Here is a 26,967-nt window from a genome sequence, read left to right on the forward strand (position 1 = left end):
ATGGATAATGTAATTCTTGATAAGTAATCAGGAGCCTTATTACCTAAGGGCAGCACGGTGACACAGTGGTGAACGCTGCTGCCTTACAGGGCCAGGGACCCAGGTTCGATTCCCGGCTTGGGTCACTGTCTGTGCGGAGACTGCACGTTCTCCCCGTGGGTTTCCCCTGGGGTGCTCCAATTTCCTCCCCAGTCCAAAGACGTGCTGCTTAGGTGCATTGGCTATGCCAAATTCTCTCTGTGTACCCGACGAGCTGCTTGAGTGTGGCGACTAGGGGATTTTCGCAATAACTTCATTGCAGTGTCAATGTAAGCCTACCTGTGACACGAGTAAACAAACTTTAAACTTAAAAAAACAATTTAAATGTTACATGGCTGAGTAATAATATTTTAGCCTAAAAAGTGCGGGCACCATAATCCACACCTGAAGCCTTTGACAGGATCTCCATTTCATTGTTTTTGTCGATCGTAGTGCAGCTAGTTTCCTCTTCATTTTGCGATTATAACTCTGCTGGGGGTCTTGACCTTAGATTAGGTAGTTTTGTTGAAATAGAATGACAAGGCTTGTGGGTGTAAATTTACTGAGTGCACCTTAATGCTGGCTGTTACTGGTGCATAATAATCACAGAAAAAATGGTCCAGACTTTGCAGCTTTCGTTGGCAATAGGTGAGGTTTCCACCATCTGTCCGTGCTCAAAAATCATACCTGTAATTTTGGTTTTTGGTTGGAATTGCTACCTATGTTTCTTCTGTTTGGCATTGCTATTTGCACTCTGAACTCTAACTCATTGGTTGATGGGTTCAGGTCTCCATTCAGGATTTGGGTATAATCTAGTCTGAGATTCCACTGTGTCATTCACAGTGCCACATTGAATAAGGTACTTTTCTTTGGGTGAAGTATTGAACAGACCCTCCCCCCCCCCCCCCCACCCCGCCACACACACACACACACACACACACCTGTTTCTGTGGTTCAGATGCATGTTACAAATGTCATGGTTCTATTTGAGTTTAAAGTTTTTAACATCACAACATTGACACACAAAGTTTTTAAAGTTTAATGTTTAAAGTTAAGATTATTTATTAGTGTCACAAGTAGGCTTACATTAACACTGCAATGAAGTTACTGTGAAAATCCCCTAGTTGCCACACTCTGGTGCCTGTTCGGGTACACTGAGGGAGAATTTAGCATAGCCAATGCACCTAACCAGCACGTCTTTCAGAGTGTGGGAGCAGACGGGAGCACCCGGAGGAAACCCACACAGACACGGGGAGAATGTGCAGATTATCGACCAACAGTGACCCAAACCGGGAATCAAACCCGGGTCCTTGGCAGTGCTAACCACTGTGCCACCGTGCTAACATGGAGAGCAACATTCCTCTTCAGTCAAAAGAGATAAATTGGTCATCCATTCAATTCTGGTTTCTGGGATTTCACTGTAACAATGTTGCCTATTGTATTTGCCCAGTTAATGACAGTCATTCCACTCCATTACGTTCCTGTATATATAAGTGAATTGGTGGTTCTCCCACTCCGCTATAATTTTTTTCCAAAGCCTACTATTAAACAGCCAATGTGCCATGTAAATCAGGTGTGAGCCTTCCTGGTCTGTGCCTAGGATACATAGGATAGCAATTTAACTGGCTACAGGGCAGTGTTCACTGTGGACAATGTTCAGTAAAATTTTGCAACACAACTGCAGAGGCCCTTTCAGGTTAATGCTAAAGGAATTTTTGTGTAGCCACATGGAGCAAATATGCTTCTCCAGCCTCCAGAAGACGAATGTATGCTGCTTCCACCCCAACCCCTGCCCATCAATCATAATTCCCTCAACCCCATCCTAACTTTCTCTCAGTTGAGGCTTTGAACTGTATCTGGATGCTCATTTTGTGCCTGTGGCCTGCCTTGTATATGTTAATGGAGTCCAGTCTTCAATTTTGTCTGCGTTCCTACCAGCATTATTGGCTGGCTGGCTATCTGGAATGCTTGCCTTCTCTGCTTGATGATGAAAATCTACCCTACTGAAGTTGGTGGGCAGTGAGTGCTGCCCCATTTAATACCATGCACATTAATGCATATTAATATACTGAGCCCCAGTGGGTTATGTGGCAAGTTTTCAATAGCATGACAAGTTGGTGGATAGCGGTTCTGAAATACCAACCATTTCCATAGAACATGACTGGTTAACATGTTGCGTTATTCAAGTGTGAGCTGTTAGTGTGAGTGTCAGTAGGCTAGCTGGCCTCAGGGAGCATCAAAGCTGAACTGAATGCACCCGACAGCTACGCTAATTTATTTTCATCAGGGATGGTGGATTCTGATCAGCAGTATAAACTCGGATCAGCTTTGAGTCTTGACCTGGCATTAGTTTTCTTCAAGTTTGTTGAGACACTTCACTGTGACCTTGGCTGAGGTCAGAATAAAGACTAAGGGCAGGATTTTTCAAATGACGGCTGGGGTGTAAAGGGTTAACAGATGGATATGCCAGTCTGTGTGGCACTGACATCAGGCAGTCATGCACTAGGTATTCTAGGAAGCCCTGAGGGGAGATGTGACTTCCCTGTAATCTATTATCTACATACTTTGAATAGTGTTAATAAACTAGTTTATTAACACTATGTCTACAGGTCTTCCTTGTTGCATCCTGGTTTAGCACATCCTGCAACATGGTAGCAGTGGTGGCAGCATCAATTTATCCCAAACTCACACGGAGGCAAGTCACGGGAACAAATGGGGGTTTATTGACGAACTGTTCTTCTCGCATTCCTGTCCTCAACCGCCTATAGGACTGGATTCCCAAGCAGGTCACTCCTTGCCCTGAGTCACCTGACCTGTCCTCTTAAAGGGGTTACGCCCCGCATACATAACAATGACAAACCCCCATGGCCCAAGGCGATCGTGATCCGAGCTCATGGCAATACCTCATCTGGCATCTCAGCGACACCCTCATCGCAGATGAGTAGAATGGTAGCACTGCCAGAAGAGCCAGTGCCCCTATCCCACCCATTTTCAAGACTCGAAGATCCACACAGAGGTTGCTGCAAGATGTGCCATGAGATTTCCCTGCAATTCTGAATGGTCTCAGGTCTCTTCACTCGCACACGATCAATCCAGGTCAGTTATTTTCCTTTTGTAGGGCTGGATGTGAATCAAATCAGTTTGTTTCCTGGGCCTCAGATGAAGTTGTTCATTTGCTCCTGATCAGCTCAGGCCCAGTCACTACTCCTTACCGACTGTAAGGTGATGTTCTCGCCCCCCCCCCCCCCCCCCCCACCCCCTTGGGGGGGGGGGGGTCTTGTATTCAGCTGATCTCAACAAACACAAAGACTTGCAAAAGACAGTATGCAGTTAAAGATGTTCTTCATTTAACCAACACATACTGGGACAGAGATAGTCAGAGGATTCCAACCTCTCTTTGACGTTACATCACATGAGTACAACAGATGTACATTTCTGAAGATTCGATCCTCCTGCACCACCTGTCATCCAAGCTGGACGGTCTAATTACATTAATATACTTTATTTACTTTGGCCATTAGCATTTTACCTTCTAGCAGAATTAGGAATGCATTGGTCAACCAACCCAGAGGTCTTTCTTCTCCACCCCCCCCCCCCCCCCCCCCCCCAATTGCCTAGAAACCTTACCTACGCAAATCCGGTATGTTCAAGGGTTGCTCCTGACACCTGCAATTCGGGGAATGAGAAGGGAGTCATCTTTCTTGTCTGTTTTCTGTCCCTTTATCAGTGGAGGCTGAATATCTCTATTCATTGCAGCTAGAAGTTGAATCCTTCTATTCATTTTCAAAAACCTTGGTTGCCTGTAGCTGCCTGGCCTGCCCCTGATAATAAAGTATATGCTCTGTGCTTCATTGTTCCAAAAGAATGCGATCTGTCTAAGCTTATTTCCCATCATGCTAGAGTGGTAAATTGCTTGTTGGACAAAGCTCATAAGAAAATACAAAAATACAGTTCAGATCTATAATATTTGCATCCATAATAAGGGCGGCACGGTAGCACAGTGGTTAGCACTGCTGCTTCACAGCTCCAGGGACCTGGGTTCGATTCCCGGCTCGGGTCACTGTCTGTGTGGAGTTTGCACATTCCCCTCGTGTCGGCGTGGGTTTCCTCCGGGTGCTCCGGTTTCCTCCCACAGTCCAAAGATGTACGGGTTAGGTTGATTGGCCATGCTAAAATTGCCCCTTAGTGCCCTAGGATGCGTAGATTAGAGGGATTAGCGGGTAAAATATGTAGGGATTTGGGGCTACGGCCTGGGTGGGATTGTGGTCAGTGCAGACTCGATGGGCCGAATGGCCTCTTTCTGTACTGTAGGGTTTCTATGATTTCTATGATTTCTACTTGTTCAAAAATGATTATATATGTGCTTATACAAACAATACCTTTGTGTAATATATATGTGAGGCACATTGTGATACCTTTGATATAAGGCACAAGTCCCTATATAAGATATAAGTCCTTATTTTAACCTAATCTACTTTGTTTCAATAGTCTTCAAAAAGCAGGGGTTTCTGTATCCCACTGCGACACCAACAATTTTTGACACTGACTCACCTCAATCCGCCTGTTCCAACTGAGCAGAACTGGTCCATCGCCTTGTTACTGGCTGAGACACTGAGAAAATCCACTTGACTTGCAGGCCCAAACTCAGTCACTCTGCCCACACTGAAGCCCACCAGAATAGGGCAAAAGTCAGGAAACCTGCCCGCTGCTATTTGGAAATGTCTGCACTGTGGCACAAGACAACAGCACAAATGGCCAGATTTCCCAGCAGGACAGGCCGAGTGTTTCAAGTGCAGCAGGACAGGACATTTCTAATGCTTCTGTTTAGTTAGAGTCTCCAAAGTCAGAGTAAACGATGGCACCACAAGAAAAGAAAGCCCGTCACACACTTCCCAGGATATGTTCAGCAGCTTTCCCGGGACTTCTAGTCCGTTCATTCAGAGATCAGAGGGTTCCCAACATGCTCTAAACTTGACATAGGCACAGGGGTGTCAATACTGGCTGATCATTTCGCATGGCTCCACACAATTCCTCTTCAGCCTTCCAATATAAAACTCCAGGAGGAACAAGCCTACATGTTAAGGGTCATATCACAGCCACACTACAGCACAAGGGGCAACAGATCACAGAAACCCTTCCTGTAATTCACAACCAAAGCATTTCCCTACTTATCAAGAATGCATGAGTACAGTAAGCCATCACACAGAAAGGCTATGAGATTCTTCCATTGGACATTCCGCCAGTGATTTCCACAATTTTCTCAAGGGCTGAAGAGTGAATATCATATTTCTTTATTCCCAGACACCACGACAGTGTGTTTGTTCACCTATAGGAGGGTGCCACACCCACTATTGCCAAAGGTTAAGGAGGAACTTGACCACTTTTACACTGGGATGTTATTTCCTCGGTCACACAACTAACCTGCTGGTTGTCCAGTTTGGTAAACGTTCCCAAGCCTAATGGCCACCTCTGGCTATGTGTGGATCTTTTATGCGCAGAGGGAAATCCACCTGATGACGATGGTTAACAACACCTTAGCCAAGCTCACCAGTGGTGTTCTTTTCACTCAGCTCGATGTGAACAGCGGATTTAGGCAAATACCCCTCGACTGGGAGTCTAAGGTGCTGACGATCTTTGGTTGATTTTGCTTTAACTGCCTCTATTTCAGCACTTTGTCTGCCCCTGGGATATTCCAACGTACCATTGTCAACAATCTTTGAGGGCAAACAAGGTATTATCTGCCATTTGTTGACATCTTCATACATAGTTCCACACAAGTGGAACATGACCATTAGAACAAAGAGGTGCTCAAGGTTCTCCAGGAAATTAACTGAACAATTAGTGACCAACATAAAATTCCTAGAACACATCATCCAACAGCTTGATATTACAGTTCATCCTCTGACATGCATCACCCACATTCAGCATTTCCTAGGGATGGTAAACCAGGTGGGAAAGTTTATCCCTAACTTGGCCACACACACATGGATCCCATGAGGGATCTCCTGCAGAAGGGCCAACAATGAATCATAGAAACATAGAATCCCTTCAGTGCAGAAGGAGGCCATTTGGCCCATCAAGTCTGCACTGATCACAATCCTATGCAGGCCCTATCCCCATAACCCCACATATTTACCCTGCTAGTCCCCCTGACACTAAGGGGCAGTTTAGCATAGCCAATCAAACTAATCCACACATATTTGGAGTGTGGGAGGAAACCAGAGCACCCAGAGGAAACCCATGCAGATACGGGGAGAATGTGCGGACTCCACACAGACAGTGACCTGAGGCCAGAATTGAACCCGGGTCCCTGGCGCTGTGAGGCAGCAGTGCTAACCACTGTGCCACCGTGCTGCCCCATGGTTCTGGGGTACTGAACAACTCAAGGCCATTCAATGCATAAAAGATCAACTAGTGTCCTTGGATGTCCTAGCGTACTACGGCCCCATGTTGTCTATTGTTGTCGCTGCAGGCACTTCCTCTACCAGCCTCTATGATGTGCTTATCCAGCTGTAAAAGAACGGTGAGAGAAAACCTGTCTATTAGCTTCGAGAATCCTCACAGAAACTGAACATCATTATTGCACTCATGAGAAAGAGGCACTAGCGGTTACATAGGCCTTCGAGTGCTTTTCTGATTACCTGATGAGGCTGTCGTTCCAAGTGGAAACAGGCCACTAGTCCCTCACAGATTGTTAAAATGCCCATCCGCATTCAGAAATTTCACCTCGGTCGATGTGGTACCAATATGCAACCACCGGTGTCCCTGGAAAGTCACAAACCACGTCTGATGCCCTCTCCAAAGTCACAGTCGACCACACCCTCAATTCAACATTAGTATCAGAAGAAGAAGCATTTTCCTCCACCATCATGAGTCTACTGCTCATATCCACCATGAGACCCCAGGATTGAATCCCGACAATGCAGAAGGAGGCCATTTGGTCCATCAATTCTGCACTGACTCACTGACAGAGCATCTTACACCCAAGCCCTCTCCCCCGTCCTATCCCAGTAACCCCACTCATTTCCCATGGCTGATCCACCTAACCTACACATCTTGGGACACTAAGGGGCAATTTTGCATGGCCGATCCATCTAACCTGCACATCTTTGGACTGTGAGAGGGAACCGGAGCATCCTGGAGGAAATCCACGTAGACACAAAGGAGAATGTGCAAACTCCGCACAGTCACCCAAGGCCAGAATCGAACCTGGGTCCCTGGTGCTGTGAGGCAGCAGTGCTAACCACTGTACTGACAACAAGATGTTTGACATGCCCAAAAAAGGTGGCCGAATGCATTGAAGTGAGGGAGTTCTGTCTCCAAGGGTGATCTAAATACAACCCGACTGCAAATGCATGGAGTGTGAGGAATAAATTAAATGAGCTGTAGGTACTAATTCAAATAGGGGATTATGATATAGTAGCCAATGCTCAGACATGGCTCCAGGATGGCTTGGATGGGAACTGAATAATACCAGGTTATAAGGTTTACAGGGTGGATACGGAAAGTGGCAGAGAGGATGGAGAAGTTTTACTGATTAGATACACTTCAGTGGTGAGGGAGGATATAATGAGAGAAAAGCATTCAGTGGAGAGCTTATGGGTGAAGCTGATGAACAGTAAAAGATGTAAAACTGCAATAGGTGTTGCGTATAGACACGCTGTTAGCAGCTCTGAGGTGCTAAATTGTATAAATGCAGAAATTAGGCAAGTGTGTAGCAAAGGCACAATAGTTTTAATGGGGGATTTTAACTTTAACATAGATAGGGAGAGGCAGAAAAGCAGCTGTCAGAAAGGTAGTGAATTTCTGGAGTGTGTCCGGGACAGTCTCCCACGGCACTATGTTTTGGATGCAATAAGAGTGTTATGAAAAGAGACTTGCAAGGGACATCAAGGTCAATAAGAAGAAATGTTATAGTTACATAAAAGGAAAGAGGATGGTCAGGAGCAATGTTGGCCCACTAAAGATCAAAAGTGAGGATATTGTTAATGACTATGGGAAAATGGCAGATGCATTAAATAAATACTTTGTCTCATTATTTACAGCAGAAAAGGAGGATAGCTTATCAAAAGTCCCGAGGAAATTAATACTGGATTGGGGACAAGGATTAAATACAATTCATGTAAATACAACATCGATAATGAGGAAATTAATGGAACTAAAGAGTGACAAATCCCCAGGACTTGGTGTCTTCCATCCAAGGATGCTAAAGGAAGTAGGGGAGCACGTTGTTGATGCCCTAACGATAGTCCTTCGGAATTCCCTAGATTTAGAACTTGTCCTCCTGGATTGGAAAATTGCTCATGTCACTCTGCTTTTGAAGAAGGGCGAAAGAGGACATTCAGGGAATTACAGACCAGTTAGCTTAACATCTGTGATGAGGAAATTGTTGGAGTTTATAATCAAGGATAGGATAACTGAACATCTCAAACTTTTTTGGTTAATCAGAGAGAGGCAGCATGGATTCAGAACGGGTAGGTCAGGCCTGACAAACTTCTTGGAAGCTTTTGAAGAGGTGACTAAGGTAGTGGTCAGGGGAATGTCTATGGATGTTGTTATATGGACTTCCAGGAGACCTTTGATAAAGTCCCACATAAGAAACTTTTAACTATGGTAGAAGCCCATGGAACTGAGGGCAAATTACTGACATGGTTGGGAATCTGGTTGCGCGGCAGGTGACAAAAGGTAGGGACAATGGGTAGGTACTCAAATTGGAGGGATGTGACTAATGGTGTCTCACAAGGATCAGTGTTGGGGTCTCAATTGTTCACATTATTTATTAACAACTCGGATAATGGCACAGAAAGTCATATATCTAAATTTGCTGAAGGCACAAAGGTAGGCGGCATTGCGGACAGTGTAGACGATAACATAAAATTACAAAGGGGTATTGATAGACCAGATGAATGGGCAAAACTGTGGCAGATGGATTTAAATCTAAGTAAGTGTGAGGTTATTCATTTTGGACTGGAAAAGGATGCTTCAGAGAACTTGCTAGATGGTATGAAGTTAAATAAAGTGGATGTCCAAAGAGACTTGGGGGCATAGGTACATGGATCTTTAAAATGTCACAAACAGGTGCATAAAATAATCAAGAAGGCTAATGGGATGCTGGCATTTCTATCTCAAGGATTGGAATATAATGATGCAGAAGTTATGCTGCAGCTATACAAACCCTGTATCGATCCCTCTTGGAGCACTGAGAGCAGATCTGGGCACCACACCTTAGGAGGGATATATTGACCTTGGAGGGAGCGCAGCTTCTTGTAGGTTTAGAGGAATAACACCTGGACTTCAGAGGTTTAATTATGAGGTGAGATTATACAAATTAGGCCTGTTTTCTCTAGAATTTAGAAGTTTAAGGGATGATCTGATCGAAGTTTTCAAGATACTAACTGGAAAAGCCAGGATAAATAAAGATAAAATATTTCCACTCTTTGGAGTTCTAGAAGGGGCATAATTTAAAAACTGAGGCCAGACCGTTCAGAAGAGATGTTAGGAATCACTTCTACACACAAAGGGTGGTAGAGGTTTGGAATTCTCTTCCACAAACAGCAGTTGGTGCTAAATCAGTTGCTAATTTTAAATCTGAGTGAGATAAATTTTTGTTAAATGAAGTATTAAGAGGTATGGGCCAAAGACAGGCATATGGAGTTAGACCACAGATCAGCCATGATCTCATTCAATGGTGGAGCAGGCTCGATGGGCTGAATGGCCTACTCCTGTTTCTATGTTCCGAAGTCCACTCATACTATAAGCAAAAAGGGCGGCACGGTAGCACAGTGGTTAGCACTGCTGCTTCACAGCTCCAGGGACCTGGGTTCGATTCCCGGCTTGGGTCACTGTCTGTGTGGAGTTTGCACATTCTCCTCATGTCTGCGTGGGTTTCCTCCGGGTCCTCCGGTTTCCTCCCACAGTCCAAAGATGTGCGGGATAGGTTGATTGGCCATGTTAAAATTGTCCCTTAGTGTCCTGGGATGCGTAGATTAGAGGGACTAGCGGGTAAAATATGTTGGGATATGGGGGTAGGGCCTGGGTGGGATTGTGGTCGGTGCAGACTCGATGGGCCGAATGGCCTCTTTCTGTACTGTAGGGTTTCTATGATTCTATGATTCTAACCCATTTGGCAATTGTGCACAATTCCTAATTTACAATTATCATTTGGTCATTCCGTGCCCCATGTGACAAGATGTTCTTCATGGCCTCCATGGCAGTGACTTCGGAATCGCTAAATGCAAAGCAGGAATCCTGCAGTTGGTGTGGTCGGTACAGAATTTCATCTGATCCTGCCACATCTCCCTAACACTCCAACACCAAAAGAACCCTCGGTACCATCTGTTGGGGTGGCATGTTGGCACAATGGTTAGCACTGCTGCCTCACAGTGCCAGGGTCCCAGGTTCAATTCCGGCCTTGGGTCACTGTCTGTGTGGAGGTTGCACATTCTCCCCATGTCTGCGTGGGTTTCCTCCAGGTGCTCCGGTTTTCTCCCACAGTCCAAAGATGTGCGGGTTAAGTTGATTGGTCATGTTCAATTGACCCTAGCGTCAGGGGGATTAGCAGGATAAATGCGTGGGGTTCCGGGAATAGGGCCTGGGTGGGATTATGACCAATACAGACTCGATGGGCCAAATGGCCTCCTTCTGTACTGTAGGGATTCTATGATTCTATGCTCTGTCTTTCCTCAACGCCCATGGCAGAAGTTGGGCCTCAACCTCTTTGACTTCCACAGCAAAACGTACCTCATGGTTATTCATTATTATTCTCAAAGATTAGAGATAACCAGACTTTGTACAACCACGTCGGAGTCTGTCATCAAAGTTCTACAGACTGCCTTTTACACCCATGGGTTTCCTAGACACGATGTGGAGATGCCGGCGTTGGACTGGGGTATACACAGTAAGAAGGTTTGACCAATGAGAATTCCCACTCGCCTGAAGAAGGGGCTTAAGGATCCGAAAGCTTGTGGCTTTTGCTACCAAATAAACCTGTTGGACTTTAACCTGGTGTTGTTAAACTTCTTACTGTTTCCTAGACACGTCAAGGTTTCTGTGATTTCTCTTCCTCTGTGGTGGAGTTTTGCAGTCCGCTGTCCCTTGACTTTCAGCTGAATGCCTCCTGGACCCTGGAATCTTATTGTCAATAGCTGAAACATTTCTGGCTTTAACCACTTCTCAGTATCTGACAGAATTGAAACTCCCGTTCCAGTGTCTAACTGTTTTACGTTGGTTTTGTTTTATGTTGATTATAATATCTGCACTCCAGCAGTTTCCGTTTGATCAGGTGATGTAAATGGTCAATGGATATTTTTCAGGCTGGAGGAAGGTTTGTAATGGAGTTCCCCAGGGGTCAGTATTGGGACCCTTGCTTTTCCTGACATATATTAATGATCTAAACTTTGATGTGCAGGAGACATACGATGTAAGAGGCAAGTTTTTTACACAGAGGGTGGTGGGTGCCTGGAACTTGCTGCCGGGGGAGGAAGTGGAAGCAGATACGATAGTGACAAATACATGAATAGGATGGGAATAGAGGGATACAGAAGGGTAGGGGGTTTTAGTTCAGTCGGGCAGCATGGTCGGTGCAGGCTTGGTGGGCCAAAGGGCCTGTTCCTGTGCTGTAATTTTCTTTATTCCTTGTTCTTTGAGACAATTTCAAAATGTGCGGATATAACAAAACTCGGAAGTATTGTAAACTGTGAAGAGGACAGTATAGAACTTCAAAAGGACATAGACAAGTTGGTGGAGTAGGCAGATAGGTGGCAGATGAAGTTCAATGCAGAGAAGTGTGAACACTTTTGGTATGAAGAGACAAGATAAGGAATATAATTCTTAAGTGGGTGCAGGAGCAGAGGGATCTGGGTGTATATATGCAGGGATCATTGAAGGGGGCAGGACAGGTGGAGAGAGCAGTTAATAAAGCATATAGTATTCTAGGCTTTATTATTAGGGGCATAGACTATAAGGACAAAGAGGTTATGCTGAACTTATAACAGACAATAGTTAAACCTCAGCTAAAATATTCTGTACAGTTCTGGGAGCCACACTATAGGAAGGATATTAATTGTTGTGAATGGGGGTGGCAATGGCCTAGTGATATTATTGCTAGACTATTAATCCAGAAACTCAGCTAATGTTCTGGGGACCTGTTTTGAACCCCAACACGGCAGATGGTGGAATTTGAATTCAATAAAAAATATCTGGAATTAATACTACTGATGACCGTGAAACCGTTGTTGATTGTCAGAAAAACCCATCTGATTCACCAATGTCCTTTAGGGAAGGAAATCTGCCGTCCTTACCTGGTCTGGCCTACATGTGACTCCAGAGCCACAGCAATGTGGATGACTCTTAAATGCTCTCTAAGGGCATCTAAGGGTGGGCAATAAATGCTGGCCAGTCAGCGACACCTATATCCCATGAATGAATAAATACATTTTAAAAAGCTTGCATAGGAGAGAGTGCAGACGAGGTTTAGAAGAATGGTTTCAGGGATGAGAAATTTCAGTTATGAGGATCAATTGGAGAGGTTGGGACTGTTCTCCTTGGAGAGGAGAAGGTTAAGAGGAGATTTGACAGAGCTGTTCAAAATCATGAGGAGGCTGGTCAGTGCAGGTAGGGAGAAACAGTTCCTGTTCATAAAAGGATCAAGAACAAGAGGGCACAGATCAAGTGATTTGCAAAAGAAGCAAAAAAAACCTTTATCACACAGCGAGTAGTTCGGGTCTAGAATGCAGAGCCTGGAAGTGTGGTGGAGGCAGGTTCAATCGAGGCATTCAAGAGAATGATTACTTGAATATAAACAATGTCATAGAATCATAGAGTCCTACAGTGCCATTCGGCCCATCGAGTCTGCACCGACCACAATCCCACCCAGGCCCTATCCCCATAACCCCATGCATTTACCCTAGCTAGTCCCACTGACACTAAGGGGCAATTTAGCATGGCCAATCCACCTAACCCGCACATCTTGAAACTGGGAGAAATAGGACAGTTAAGGACTTCAACGGGGCAAAGGTGGACAAAGTGCCCTAGGCCTTGGTTTCCATTTCCCCCCCCTCCCTAAACAAAGAAAGGGGCAGGCAACTGAATGGTGGAAAGGCCACACAGTGAAATTCCTGGGTCTCACTGCCAGGAAACCCATTGGCGGGGACCGTAAAATTCAGCCCTAAAAATCAAACCCGGGCATTTGCTGGTTGGTACAGCTCAGTTCCAACTTGGACAACGCAATTATGAACTTCCTACAAGGTTTTTAATTGTCTGCACTAACATAATTAAAATGCCTTTAAAACATATCATGAATGCTTAACATATTTGATTCAAATCTTTTCTACGCTAGTTTTGAAATGCAGTAAGGAGTCTAACAACACCAGGTTAAAGTCCAACGGACTTTAACCTGGTGTTGTTAGACTCCTTACTGTGTTTACCCCAGTCCAACGCCGGCATCTCCACATCAGTTTTGAAATGAACAGGTTAAGGTTTTTGTTAACATAGCAGAGAATACAATTCCTTACAAATGTACATTCCTGGCGATGGGACCCAGGAATTTCACTGTGTGGCCTTTCCACCATTCAGCTGCCTGTCCCTTTCTTTGTTTAGGGAGGGGGCGGAATGGAAACCAAAGCCTAGGGCACTTTGCCCACCTTTGCCCCGTTGAAGTCCTTAACTGGCCAATTAAGGGCTGCTTCCTGTCTGGCCAGACTGTTGAGGCTGATGGGAGGAGTTCAAGGGCAGTGGGGAAGCCTGGTAGCAAGCAGTACAATGCCTAAGTTAAGAATCGAGCACTCAAAGTGAAAGCATAGTTTGAAGGGCTAATACCATGGCCAGAATTCTCCGACCTCACTCGCAGCGGGATTCTCCAGTCCCGCTGCAGTGAACAGAGATTCAGCTGAGCTCCAAGTTCTCCATTCTCTCTGGCAATGGCTGCAGGGCAGAAATAGTTGGAGCATTCGGGCCCAGATATCCAGACAGTGAGTGAAACTTTCCATTCTGGAGAATAAGTGGGGTGGCGAGAGGGAACGTCAACGTGATTCCCGTTGGGTGGTGGGGTGGATTATTTTGCAGTGTTAACGTTCCGTAGCTTTAGCTGCAGTCATAATGTGCAGATATATTGGGATTTTGCAAGTACCTATTCTGAGTTTTGAGTGTAAAAGATACTGCAACACTGCCAGCAGGTCTGGTTCTTATCACAATGCAATCAAAACAGGCAGGTTGGTAACTGCCATGTTTCAGTTCCATGTGGTTGTAGGTTATATGTCTTACTGATAAGAGTTCTTGCTTGTTGTTAATAAATTACTTTTATCAATGACGACAACAAAAGGATTCGATGTTGTGCCGTTACCTGAGTGGCAGAAACTGTGCTGAATACTGTACAAAAGCAATTGATATTACTGATACTAGATACACCTCAAAGTCCTGTTTATATGTTTCTAGATATCCGCAAAATCCTGGGTTGTGCATGAACTAAATAGTTATTTAGTGTACCAGTACATGATCCCTTCTTACTTTGTTCATTTCATATAAAACAGATAACTTCATTGAAAGATCAAAAGCATGATTATAATGTGAGTATCATACCAGGTCTAAGTTTGACACACATATTGAATTTTTCTGCAGATGCACGTATTCATAACAAATCTTATCATCTTATCAGGCATGGACTCAATAGCCTACATGGCTTCCTCTGTGCTGGAATGACTCCATGACTATTTGTTAGTAATAAATGGCGAAGAAAACAGAAAATGCTCGAAATTCATCACATCAGATGTATATGTTTGTTTTGTATCTTCACGCAAACATTTTTTCTTTTAGGGGATAGTAGGTATGTGATGAAAGGATTTGCAGTCTGATTGTCAACCTGTTGAATCATGTCATGAACACTCCTTCTGTGGGCATCAAGTCCCGGAGTGGAACAAAAACAGAAAAACGCGGCAAGTCTGGCAGCATCTGTGGAGAGAGAAACAAAGTTAAAGTATTGATTCCAATCTGACTCTTCCTCGAGACTGGAGTCCTGGAGTGCGACTTAAATGGGCTCAGAGGCAAAGGAACCATCTTCTGATATAAAGACCACTTTTTTCTGCCTTGGAAACATTGCAGGGCCCCGCTCCACCTTCTGTCATCTCATCAAATTCTTAGTTCACATCTTTATCACCTTGACTTTCTCCTCGCTGGCCTTCCCTTTCATACAGTTGCATCCACACACAATCCATACTTAGCACCATTCCCTCCCATCATCACTGACTTCCTGGAACTGAAACAAGGCAGTTTACAAACCTACATACACTGATTATGTTGTTGTAATGATCAGAATTACTGACTGTGGTGCAGTTTTGATATAATATATGCAATATTATAGTAACTTGATAGTACAGAACTTGAATATTGCTGAAAAGTGAGACATGACACTTTTTATCTTGGGCTAATCAGGACAAATGCAAAATTGCCGACTTTTAGACGATTTATACTACAGGAGAAAAGGGAACTGATTGTTTGGCAAGTCAATTTTGATTAGCTGAGGCATTGCTATGGAGAAAACAATGTGGAAACTATCGGCTGCCCAAGCTCCCGGGTAATGGTGCAAGGCTTGAACATATACCATTTGTTTGTAGGGAACAGGTCCCTGTATGTGAATGTACATCACTTCGAGCAAGTGTAAATGAGCCACATTATAAGCTCAACTGATTATCTTAAAGTGGTTGTGAATGGAACTGTGAACACACTTAGGATAGGAAGTGTTGCCCAATCACGGAATCACATTCAACAGTAGATGTTTTGTTTTGGGTTTTGCAAGCATGGACTGGTAGAGTATGATCTATACTCTGTTTAGTATGAACAACCAAAGGACCATGTTGTTTGATTCGATTGGCTGATCTACTAGGGTTGATCTGACACATGACCCTGATCTACTACAACAATGTTTTCAACTCTAAAAAGAGGATTAGATTTTTCCACTTCCTTGTGGGCAGAATGAAGCAGAACCAACCCTAGCAAGCTCATGCTACTGTTCTCTAGACGGCAGGGGTATACCTGCAAGAATTCACTGATTTACAGGTATAGGTGGTAATTGGGAAGTAGACATAGCTCTAAGATGCTTATCAGTGACCCAGGAAGGCAATCTCCCTTCCACAATCCTTCACAGGTTTACACGGGCCTGTTCCACCAACCAAGAAACATACATTGTGCAAATATAATTTTAGCAGCTTCCACGGAGGCATTTTATCCTTTCTTGGAATTTCATTCCTGCAGTGAGTACATCTTTCCAATTCCCCCCACTGCATCTTGCAAATTTGAACTTCCTCTAATTCATTCTGTTCTACACCATTCATCCCATTTAATATTTTCCTTCAGCCCATGTCGAACCTATTTCTAATTGCTGCTTTGTCTAAAGTAGCTAAATCTAAAACTGAATACAAGTGATGTCCTAGTGTTAAATATTGTTGTCATGTTATTAATCGAGCTGCACCATACCTGCCCACGAGTGAGATTTTGGCCGATTGTGGCCACCGCTTTCTTGCCTTCAGCCACAAGGTACCCTTTTGCTAGTGACTTGGGGGATTCACACATGACCTCCTCCGGAAGACTGGTGAATGTCAGATTAGTGGTCTTAGGGTCACCACATGTGTAACAGGGGAGCGACTGGATCTGACTAATCATGCACCAAAGGATGTCACTACTGGATGCTTGTAATGATGCTTCTGGATCAGATCAACCACATATTGTAGTTCAATATCCTTCACCACCTTCTCCAAACACAACTATCGTTAATCATAGAATCATAGAATCCCTACAGTGCAGAAGAGGCCATTCGGTCCATCGAGTCTGCACCGACTCTCTGCCAGAGTATCTCACCCAGACCTTCTCCCCCTCTCTATCCCAGTTACCCCACACATTTCCCATGGCTAATCTGCTTAACCTACACATCTTGGGACACTAAGGGACAATTTAGCACGGCCAATCCACCTAACCTGCACATCTTTGGACTGTGGGTGGAAACTAGAACAGCCGAAGGAAATCCACACAGACGCAGGGAGGACGTGCAAACTCCACATAGACAGTCACCCAAGTGTGGAATTGAACCTGGGTCCCTGGCGCTGTGAGGCAGCAGTGCTAACCACTGTTTTTTGTAACATTTTATGTAAAACAGTGAACAGAACAACATTTTGCTCTGTGATCAGTTTTGGTCACAGGTGTATTATAGTTACTTATTGCTTCTTACAGTTTCGGTTACATATACACACATTTGAACTTTACTTGCTGGTTTTCTTTATACTTCCCCACTCTGCCTCTGGGGGCGCCAGAGTGGAGATCACGTCGAGAATCTCTCAGGGTCTATTTCTGCCCCAAGGATCATCTTGGATGCTGCTGGGGTCTCACGGGCGTAGTGGGTTTGCATTTGTGCCATTTATACCACCACCACCATTATCATCACCCCACAGCTGTGGGATTTGAATGGGATCCTCACAATCCCACACTGTTGGCATGATTTGACCCACCAAGCACATATCAGTTTCTTGCTGGCGAAGTACCTTGGTTTGGGACATTGCTGAATTCACCTGGTTAATGTGGAACCATTTTACCTATTTGGGCAACTGTTATAAGTTTAAGTTTATTTATTAGTGTCACAAGTAGGCTTACATTAACACTGCAATGAAGTTACTGTGAAAATCCCTTATCCCTTGTCCACTTTGCTATAGCATCCCCTGCAGGTTTTCCAATGTACCCATCCTCACAGGTTTGCACCGTCACCTGGTCACCTTTCCTGCTGCTTTCCTGCTGCTTGCCAGCATCTCCATGACTACCATCGACACCACAAACTGCCGGCTCCAAGTGGAGAGGATCTCCAAGAAGATCGCACATATCGACACAGACATCAAGTTTCTACAAAGATGCATTTAACCTGATGTTGTGAGACTTCTTACTGTGTTTACCCCAGTCCAACGCTGGCATCTCCACATCATGCTTTGAAAGAGGGCAGGACATAAGCCCTAATATGGACAAAAGCAAAAGAGGAAATGCTGGAAAATCTCAGAAGGTCTGGCAGCATATGTAAGGAGAGAAATTGAAATGGACAATTGGTGTCTTCACCAACCCACCTTTTATGTAAAAGAATAAAGATATTAGCATATGCTGTGGTTAGAGTTTGAACTGGGTTTTATTCCCCTGCGAAGAAAATACCTTTAGATTTCTTTTCTTGGTTTCAAACTCTTGTGATATATTTTCTCAGGATTGCAGAACGCTCTGCGCTCAGTATTTTTAAATCACTCTTACAATTGTTTCAAAATTCCACCTTTTCTCTTCCCTCTTTTATTTAAATCAAGAAACACACGCATCCAAAAAATACGGACGAACCGGTTTAGTCTGCATACATCCAAACAAAGAAAGGCGTTTTAAACTTTCATAAACTCCATTTCCCAACTATTTCAGAGCAAGAACTCCAGTGGTTTCCCCCAACATAAATGATCTTTTTTGACTTTTGTAAAAGGCCTCCAACCCTGATATTAAAAGTTCTTAGGGTGGAATTTTCCCGTCCTGCCCGCCATGAGAATCGTAGTGGGTGGGGACGGACCATGCAAAGGTCTGTTGACCTCGGGTGGGATTTCCCAGCCTTGGTGTCACAAGTATGGATTTGCATCTGGATTAGAATTCCCACATGTTTATCAAAATACCCAGCAATCATGATTCTGGCCGGTAATCATGATTCCAAGTTTCATAACCTAAAAATTTAACTTTATTGGTTACCCTTCCCTTTTGTTTGCCTTTAAACTAGAAGTACCAAAACTACTACCACACAATCGCAAATTTTGGGAAGAAAAACATCAAAGCTTGAGGCACACAACATTGTTCACACCACAAAACATCTATTTATTCCACACACAAGCAGAGAAACATGACATATACTTTTAAAAAGAACAGATTACATTACTTACCTCCTTTCTTTAAACTTCGGCTGTAATTAAAATCTCAAAACCAAAGTTAATTGCCCAAAAGAAAAGGAAGCCTGTTTTCACACAAAAGAGTGCAATCAGTGCTTTGCAGTTTATAAAAACAGCAATTTCTGCAGCCGCAGCCTGTTAAAGAGACAGAACATTATAGCTACTTTACATTTCCCCCCAATCTTTTATCTGGGACAGATATAACACCATAAAATCCCAACACTAATTGCTCCCTGGAGCCACAACTCTAACTTTACATACGATTCAATTGATATAGACACATTCAATAGTCACGGTGGCACAATGGTTAGCACTGCTGCCTCACAGCACCAGGGACCCGGGTTCAATTCTTGGCTTGGGTCACTGTGTGCATGTTCTCCTCGTGTCTGCATGTATTTCCTCTGGGAGCTCCGGTTTCCTCCCACAGTCTGAAAAACATGTTGGTTAGATGCATTGGCCATGCTAAATTCACCCTCAGTGTAACGGAACAGGCGCTGGATTTTCACAGTAACTTCATTGCAATGTTAATATAAGCCTACTTGTGACACTAATAAATAAACCTAACCTTTAAACATCCATATTTCCACACATTCTGGAAACGTAATAAACTCAAAGATGCCAAACAAATTAAAACTTACACACACACATTGTTGTTAGAAGCTTCCTTTGTATTCTCCATTCTTGCAACATTTGTCTTAACATCTAAAACTTAGGGTAGAACTCAAAATACAAGTAAGAGAAATAAACGACATTAGTGATTTTGATGCCTTTTTCCTTCAACTGCTTTTAGGTTTTTTATATACAGTAGCCCGTCTTAACACTTACATACCTCTTACTCTGCTATTAATATGCCATCAGCAAACTACTGTTCCCAAGGCTCACCTATAAGGGGACTCCTGTATCCAATGTGCAGCCCTATCTACCGTTCTACTAAAGAATACTTGGAGTATTTAAGGTGCATTCAACAATGAAAGGAAAGGAAAATAAACACAAGTGGCTGGAGGGTGATAGAAATCCATTGAGCTGTCAATGGAATCTTTTTTAAGGCGCTGCATATTACGTTTGTTAGAGATCAAAGAGTTCCATTGGAATGGAGAGAGTTTCAAAGAATTCAGGCAAAATACTGTGGATGTTGGAATCTGAAACAAAAACAGAAAATTACTATAACATCTCAGCAGGTCTGGACAACATTTGTGGAGAGAGAATAGAGCCAATGTTTCGAGTCTGGATGACTCTTTGACTCGTCCCCAATGGCATGTCCTAACAAGTGTGTCTGTGTGTCAGCGTGTATGTGTCAGCATGTGTGTGTGTCCTTGTGTTTGATTTCTTTGGTCAGAATTCTTCTCCGTTTGACCCTCTGTGCTCCACATTCCATGTTCCTGCCACCTGGTGTTGAGCTAGTCCACACCACAACAGGTTACATTTTACTCAGAAATAGAAAAACAAGACATAATAAAAATGCCTCACAGGATTAACAAAATATCTTACAACCCCAGTGAGGGGAATCTCACCTGATGATTTTCCTTTTGGTCATTCATGGGCTGTGGGTATTGCTTATTGCCCATCCGAATAACTTGCGAGGCCATTTTAGTGAGAATTTAAAGTCAACCACGTTGCTGTTCTTGGGGTGGGCTGGCTAGATAGACACAGAACTGGCTTGGTTATAGAATACTAACAACACCAGGTTAAAGTCCAACAGGTTTATTTGATAGCAAATGCCACTAGCTTTCGGAGTGCTGCCCCTTCATCAGGTGGAGTGGGAGGTGTGCTCACAAACATGTCACAAACACAAAAATGTGAGCACATCTCCCATTCCACCTGACGAAGGGGCAGCGCTCCGAAAGCTAGTGGCATTTGCTACCAAATAAACCTGTTGGACTTTAACCTGGTGTTGTTAGACTTCTTACTGTGTTTACCCCAGTCCAATGCCGGCATCTTGGTTATAGAAGACAGAGAGTAATGGTGGAAGGGTGTTTTTCAGAATAAAGATCTGTAGCTAGTGGTGTTCTGCAGGGATCAATGCTAGGACCTCTGTTGTTTGTAGTATATATAAATGATCTGGAGGAACATGTGGGTGGTCTGATTAGTAACTTTGCGGATCACACAAAAATTGGCGTAGTTACTGATAGTGCTGGGGATTGTCAGAGGATACAACAGGATATAGATAGATAGATTGGAGACTTGGGCACAGAAATGACAGATGGAGTTTAATCCGGACAAATGTGAGGTGATGCATTTTGGAGGATCAAATTCAGGTGTGAATTATACTGTAAATGGCAGAATCCTTAGGAATATTAATGTACAGAGGGATCTGGGTGTGCAGGTCCACAGTTCCCTAAAATTGGCCACACAGGTGGCCAAGGTGATTAAAAAGCATATGGAATGCTTGCCTACATTGGCCAGGGTATTGAGTACAAGAGTTGGGAAATCATGTTGCAGCTATATAAAACCTTGGTTAGGTCACATTTGGAGTATTGGATAGAGTTTTGGTTGCCACACTACCAGAAGGATGTGGAAGCTTTGGAGAGAGTGCAAAGAAGGTTCACCAGCATGTTGCCTGGTCTCGAGGGCGTTGGCTATGAGGAGAGATTGAATAAACCAGGATTGTTTTCACTGGAAACATGGAGGCTGAGGGGAGACCTGATCAAGGTCTACCAAATTATGAGAGGCATAAACAGGGTGGATAGTCAGCGGCTTTTTCCCAGGGTGGAAGTGTCAATTACAAGGGGCACAGGTTCAATGTGAGGGGGGAAAGTTTAAGGGAGATGTGCAGGGTAAGCTTTTCACAAAGACAGTGGTGGGTGCCTGGAATGCGCTGCCAGAGGAGGTGGTGGAAGCAGGCACATTAGCAACATTAAAGAGGCATCTGGATAGGTACATGAATAGGGAGGAATAGAAGGATATGGGCCGAGTAAGGGCAGAAGATTTTTTTTTTACTAGGTTACTTAGGGCATCATGATCAGCACGGACTTGGAGGGCCGAAGGGCTTATTCCTGTTCTGTACTTTTGTTTTCTGTTCTCTGTGCGGAGTCACATGTAGGTCTGATCAGGTAATGATGACAATTTGCTTCCTTAAAGAACGTTAGTGAACCAGGTAGGTTTTTACGGCAATTTCCCTTTAGTCAGCAGAATTAGTCTTTTCTTCAAGAATCTGTCAACTTCCCTTACTACGCCGCACCTAATCATTATCTGCATTTCATTTTGCCTTCTCTAATATTTTAATTCATGATAGCTGTTAGATTCACAGACTGTAGTTCTTGGCTTGTCCCTGAAGCTGCTTGGGCATTCCTATCCATAATCGCTCACAACCTGCTCACTGTGGCTGCTTTTGCCTGCTCCTTCCCCACCCACCTCATACAAATGGATGGGTAAGTGCTGCCTGACATCCAAATGGATTTGCTTTATTTCCTCCACAATTCCTGGACCACAGGCCTCAGGTAGTGAAGTTATTTTTGGTGGATAAATACCCAAATGGGTACCCAAACGTACATAATGAGGCTTGGCTGAGAGCCCAGAAATCCATTACTCCTACTGAAACACCTGCACCCCAGAGAAAACATTGCTTGATTGACAGCTTTGGCTCTCTGATCTCTGCAGTTAATTTCACAATGCTTATTTCCACAAGGTGAAGTGGTTTCGAGGGTTTACTGTTTCCATTATCAATGCCTTAAAAAGGTCTAGACAATTGACAGTTTTATTGCCTTGTAGTGTGAAATTACTTTTTTTTTAACATAATGGAAAGTGATGAATGAATCATTTTTTTAGAACTTTTGTTTTACACATCCTACTGTCATGATAGAGTTCATTCATTTTATTCAGTATATAGTGGGTCAACGGCAAGGAAGAGCCATAGCTTAGCATCGGTGGCATAAGGAACCATGAGGGTGAGTGGAGTGTCATAGCTTGACCGGATGGGTGTGAAGGGGCATTGGGATGGATGCCCAAACTGGTAAGGGAACATAAGATGGCACGGATGGGTTATGGGGAGTATGCGGGGGTGAGTGGGTTTGAGGGTTGAGACCTGGAGTGCCTTTATGTACTTTATTTTAACTGGGATGAAGTTCCACAGTGCTAAGGTGAGTTTTTAAAACAGACCACCTAAACGCACTTGAATCTGCTATTTCCCCCCAAATCTCTTCCCATCTTTCCTGAAATTCCTTGTCTGAATCCCTCCAATCAGGTTTTCAGCCATATCAAAGTAGCAGAATGGCTTTTATCAAAGCCCAGATTCTGTAAACCAGCTACCAATTCCCACTTTCTCTCCCTGGCTACAGTCTGAGATTAAACCAGTTTGTTCCCAACATTTGAGCCCAAGATGAGTTTTTAGCCTCATGTTCAACCATCAATAAGACTGCTAATTTCCACCTCCATCACATCGTCCAACTTCACTCCTGTTTCCATTCATCTGCTGCTCAAACTCTCATTCACACCTTCATTCGTCTCAATAATCCAACACACCTGACCTTCCCCATCTTCTACTTTCCATAAACCTGGGGTCATCCAAGACTCTGCTGTCTGTTGCTTCCTCAGTGGGTCCTGTTCCGCTATCACTCCCTGTGCTCACTGACCTGCATTGGTTCCTAGTCAAGTGACATCTTAATTTTAAAATTCTCATCCTTGTTTCCAAACTGCTCCATGGCCTCGTCCTTACCCGTCCCCTAGTTCCACAACCCTCTTTGATATCTGTGCTTCTCTAACACCGTGCATTCCCAAATATAATCGTCCCACAGGCCCACCATACCTTCTGTTGTCTTGGCCGCAAATTCTGGAATTCCCTCTCTAAATCCCTTCCTCATCTTCCTCCTTTAATTCGCTCCTTAAAACCTACCTCTTTGACCAGATGTTTAGCCATATGACCTAACACCCCCTTATACAGCTTGGTGTCAAACTGTGTACAATGTTTCTGTGAAGGGCCTCCGGATTTTCTTTACATTAAAAGTGCCATAAGAATAGAAGATGCGGGTTGTCAGATCAGAGAACACAACTGCAGAAAAAAGGTATGGTTTCATAAGAACATAAGAAATAGGAGCAGGAGTAGGCCATCTAGCCCCTCGAGCCTGCCCCGCCATTCAATAAGATCATGGCTGATCTGACGTGGATCAGTACCACTTACCCACCTGATCCCCGTAACCCTTAATTCCCTTACCGATCAGGAATCCATCTATCCGCGCTTTAAACATATTCAGCGAGGTAGCCTCCACCACCTCAGATCAGATTTTAATGTAGTCACAACCAGGTTTAAACGTACAGGTTATGTCTCTCTCTGGGAAGATTTGATATGATTTTGCAAGTGAAGGGAATCACTGACAGTGTCGTGTGCTTCATTTATTTGCAGACTCCGATGTCTCCGACTTTCTGAAGAATGCCAACGATCCTGGAAGCCTGCTGGACACAGGGGATGGAGAGGAGGAATCAGACTCCCTCCCGGAACTCTTGCTTCCTTTTACTTGTCAACAGTGTGGCATGGTGCTGGATGATTGTGCGCAGGAGAATAGTTTGGTCAGCCAGATGTGTCCAAGGTGTGTCTTTGATAGCTTGACCCAGGAATTAGGGGAGGAGGGTGAAGAAGAGGACACGGGAGGAGGGCAGACCAGCCCAGGAAAAGTCGACAAGGTTTTCCCTTGTAAGCTATGCACTTTTGTCTCTCAGTATCCCAATCACCTGGTGAGGCACATGAAAACACATAGTGGCGAAAAGCCGTACAAATGCTCACATTGCGACTACGCTTCAGCACATCTCGACAATCTGAAGAGGCACGTCCGCATTCACACTGGCGAAAAGCCCTTCAAATGCGACCGGTGCACCTATGCCTGCGGTAACATGGCTAACCTGAAGCGACATGAACGCATCCACTCTGGCGACAAACCATTCAAATGCAACGTCTGCACTTACAGCTGCAACCAGAGCATGAATCTCAAACGTCACATGCTGAGGCACACAGGTGAGAAACCATTCAAATGTCCCCAGTGTGAGTACACCACAGGACACTGGGACAACTATAAGAGGCACCAGAAGACACATGGGTGGATGGATGAATCCCAGAAGGATTGCCAGGAGCAAAGGCAAGAGTCAGTCCTGACAGGCAGAGTGTTATAATCATGCATTAATTATTCATTTGTCAGGAAGTCTCATCAATAACTAGAAACAATATGTGTCCAAACTTCTGCTCATTCTGGGTAAAACATTGGCAGAACTTTTGGATTTAGTGACACATTTTTATCAGATTTTTATTGTGATTGTAAAGGGAAAAACCTGATTCATATGTTGCTGCATGCTTTTTTAAGTACTTGAGTTACAGTCAGGCCTGCCCAACATTGTGTGCTTGCTTCTTGCGGATATGGTAAAAACCTGCAACAAACCCATTGCATGTGTTGCAATGTTCCGCCCGACTGCCACAAATTTGCATAAAAACTCCTGGAGGCAGAGATCATGTCAGCTTGTGAGTGAACAAGGGGGATAGCAATTTGCAAAGTGCCATGAATCACTTACCTTACTCAACAGGTAATATGGAGCTTTTGAAAGGTGCCTGCCTACACACAGCACAGGTTATACTTCTGACAATGCAGCTGATGTATTGTTCCCCCTAAAGGTTTTAAATGAGTAACGTGATTGAGGCAAAGGATGAAATAAATAAAACTGCTGTTCATGTAACTCCATCGGGGGATTGGCTGCTGAGCTGTGGAATCAGAATAGAATATTGCCCCAGTTGTGAATTTTCTGCGAGGATAAAAGTTCTTGAATGCATTTCCTGTTATCATTTTCTTTTGGGGTGGAGCCTTTCCAGGAACAGTTGGCAACAATGATTTGTCATTTTGAAATAAGAAGTTTAAATATTTGACAGGAAACAAGAAAAGGAGCCAAACAGGTCGGTCAGCATTTGCAAAAGGAAAAGAAATTGGGTGAGTTAATGTCTTAAGCAACTAGGGATGGGCAATAAATGCTGGCCAGCCAGTGACGAATGAATTAAAAAAATATTTTGTTCAGAACTGTCTGAAAAAAGGTCAGACATTTGTCTTTCGATGAAATATGTTAACCTGTCTTTCCTTTGCACAGCTGCCTTGCACAGCCACACATTCAGTTCAAATGCAGTCTTAACATTTCCAGCACAATCATTTCATTCAAATAGCAGTGCAGTGACTCTTATCCCTAAGACATACTTCCTGCATGCAAATTAAATGCTCCCTTTATTGTGAACCTGATTCGAAGAGGATGATATAGTCCCTCCTTACCTTGGGGGCTGATGCTTTGTACACTGTTTAGTTGAGTATGTTATTTATTCTGTGGCCATTCACAGGCCATTTAATTTGCTTGTTTAACATTGAATTTCTCATCCACAGTAAGGGTGTGCATTACACGCTGGAATTAAAAATGTCCAGATAAAGCATTTGTTCATACAGAACCAGAGGACCTGACTGTGAAATGGTTATCAACAAAGAAACTTACAAAGTATTCAGTGAGAAAGTTGTTGCTGACCATGCTTTCTTTGCACAAGTAGAAATGCCTGCCACATAACTATACAGCCTGATGACCAAATATTGTTACAGTTTTATACCGATAAAATAGTTTAATCCACTGGACTGGCATATAACTTACAACAACTTGTATTTATATAGCACCTTTAACATCATAAAACATGCTCTGAACAAATGAAATACACCATTGTTACCACAATGATCAGCACTTAATGTACCATCACTCTGGAAATCCAGTCTTCTTTACCTTGATGAGTAAAATTCATAGCATGCTGGACCCTACCAACATCCCAAGGGTTACCATTGACCAGAAACTGAACTGAACCAGCCATATAAATATTGTGACTACAAGAAAGTCAGGTGCTGGAAATTCTGCAGTGAGTAACTCACCTCCCGAATCCTCAACAGTTGTCCACCATCTACAGGGCACAAGTCAGGAGTGTGATGGAACACTCTCCGCTTGCCTGGATGATTGCATCTCCAACACAAGAAGCTTGACACCATCCACAGCCCGCTTGATTGGCACCCTATTCACCACCTTCAACATT

At 43.8% G+C, this 26,967-nt stretch overlaps 1 protein-coding gene across 1 annotated transcript in view; it reads left to right on the top strand.

Moving 5' to 3' along the window:
• znf513a (zinc finger protein 513a) overlaps positions 1-25,800 on the top strand; it is a 45,926-nt gene extending 20,126 nt beyond the window's left edge. The window contains exon 2 of the mRNA XM_078212597.1: positions 24,283-25,800. Coding sequence (XP_078068723.1) covers positions 24,283-25,043 — 761 coding nt within the window. The 3' untranslated portion in view covers positions 25,044-25,800. The remainder of the gene's footprint in view (positions 1-24,282) is intronic.
• The last annotated feature ends 1,167 nt before the right edge of the window (positions 25,801-26,967 follow it).

Source organism: Mustelus asterias, chromosome 5, assembly GCF_964213995.1.
Source record: "Mustelus asterias chromosome 5, sMusAst1.hap1.1, whole genome shotgun sequence".
NCBI classification, from domain to species: Eukaryota; Metazoa; Chordata; class Chondrichthyes; order Carcharhiniformes; family Triakidae; genus Mustelus; species Mustelus asterias.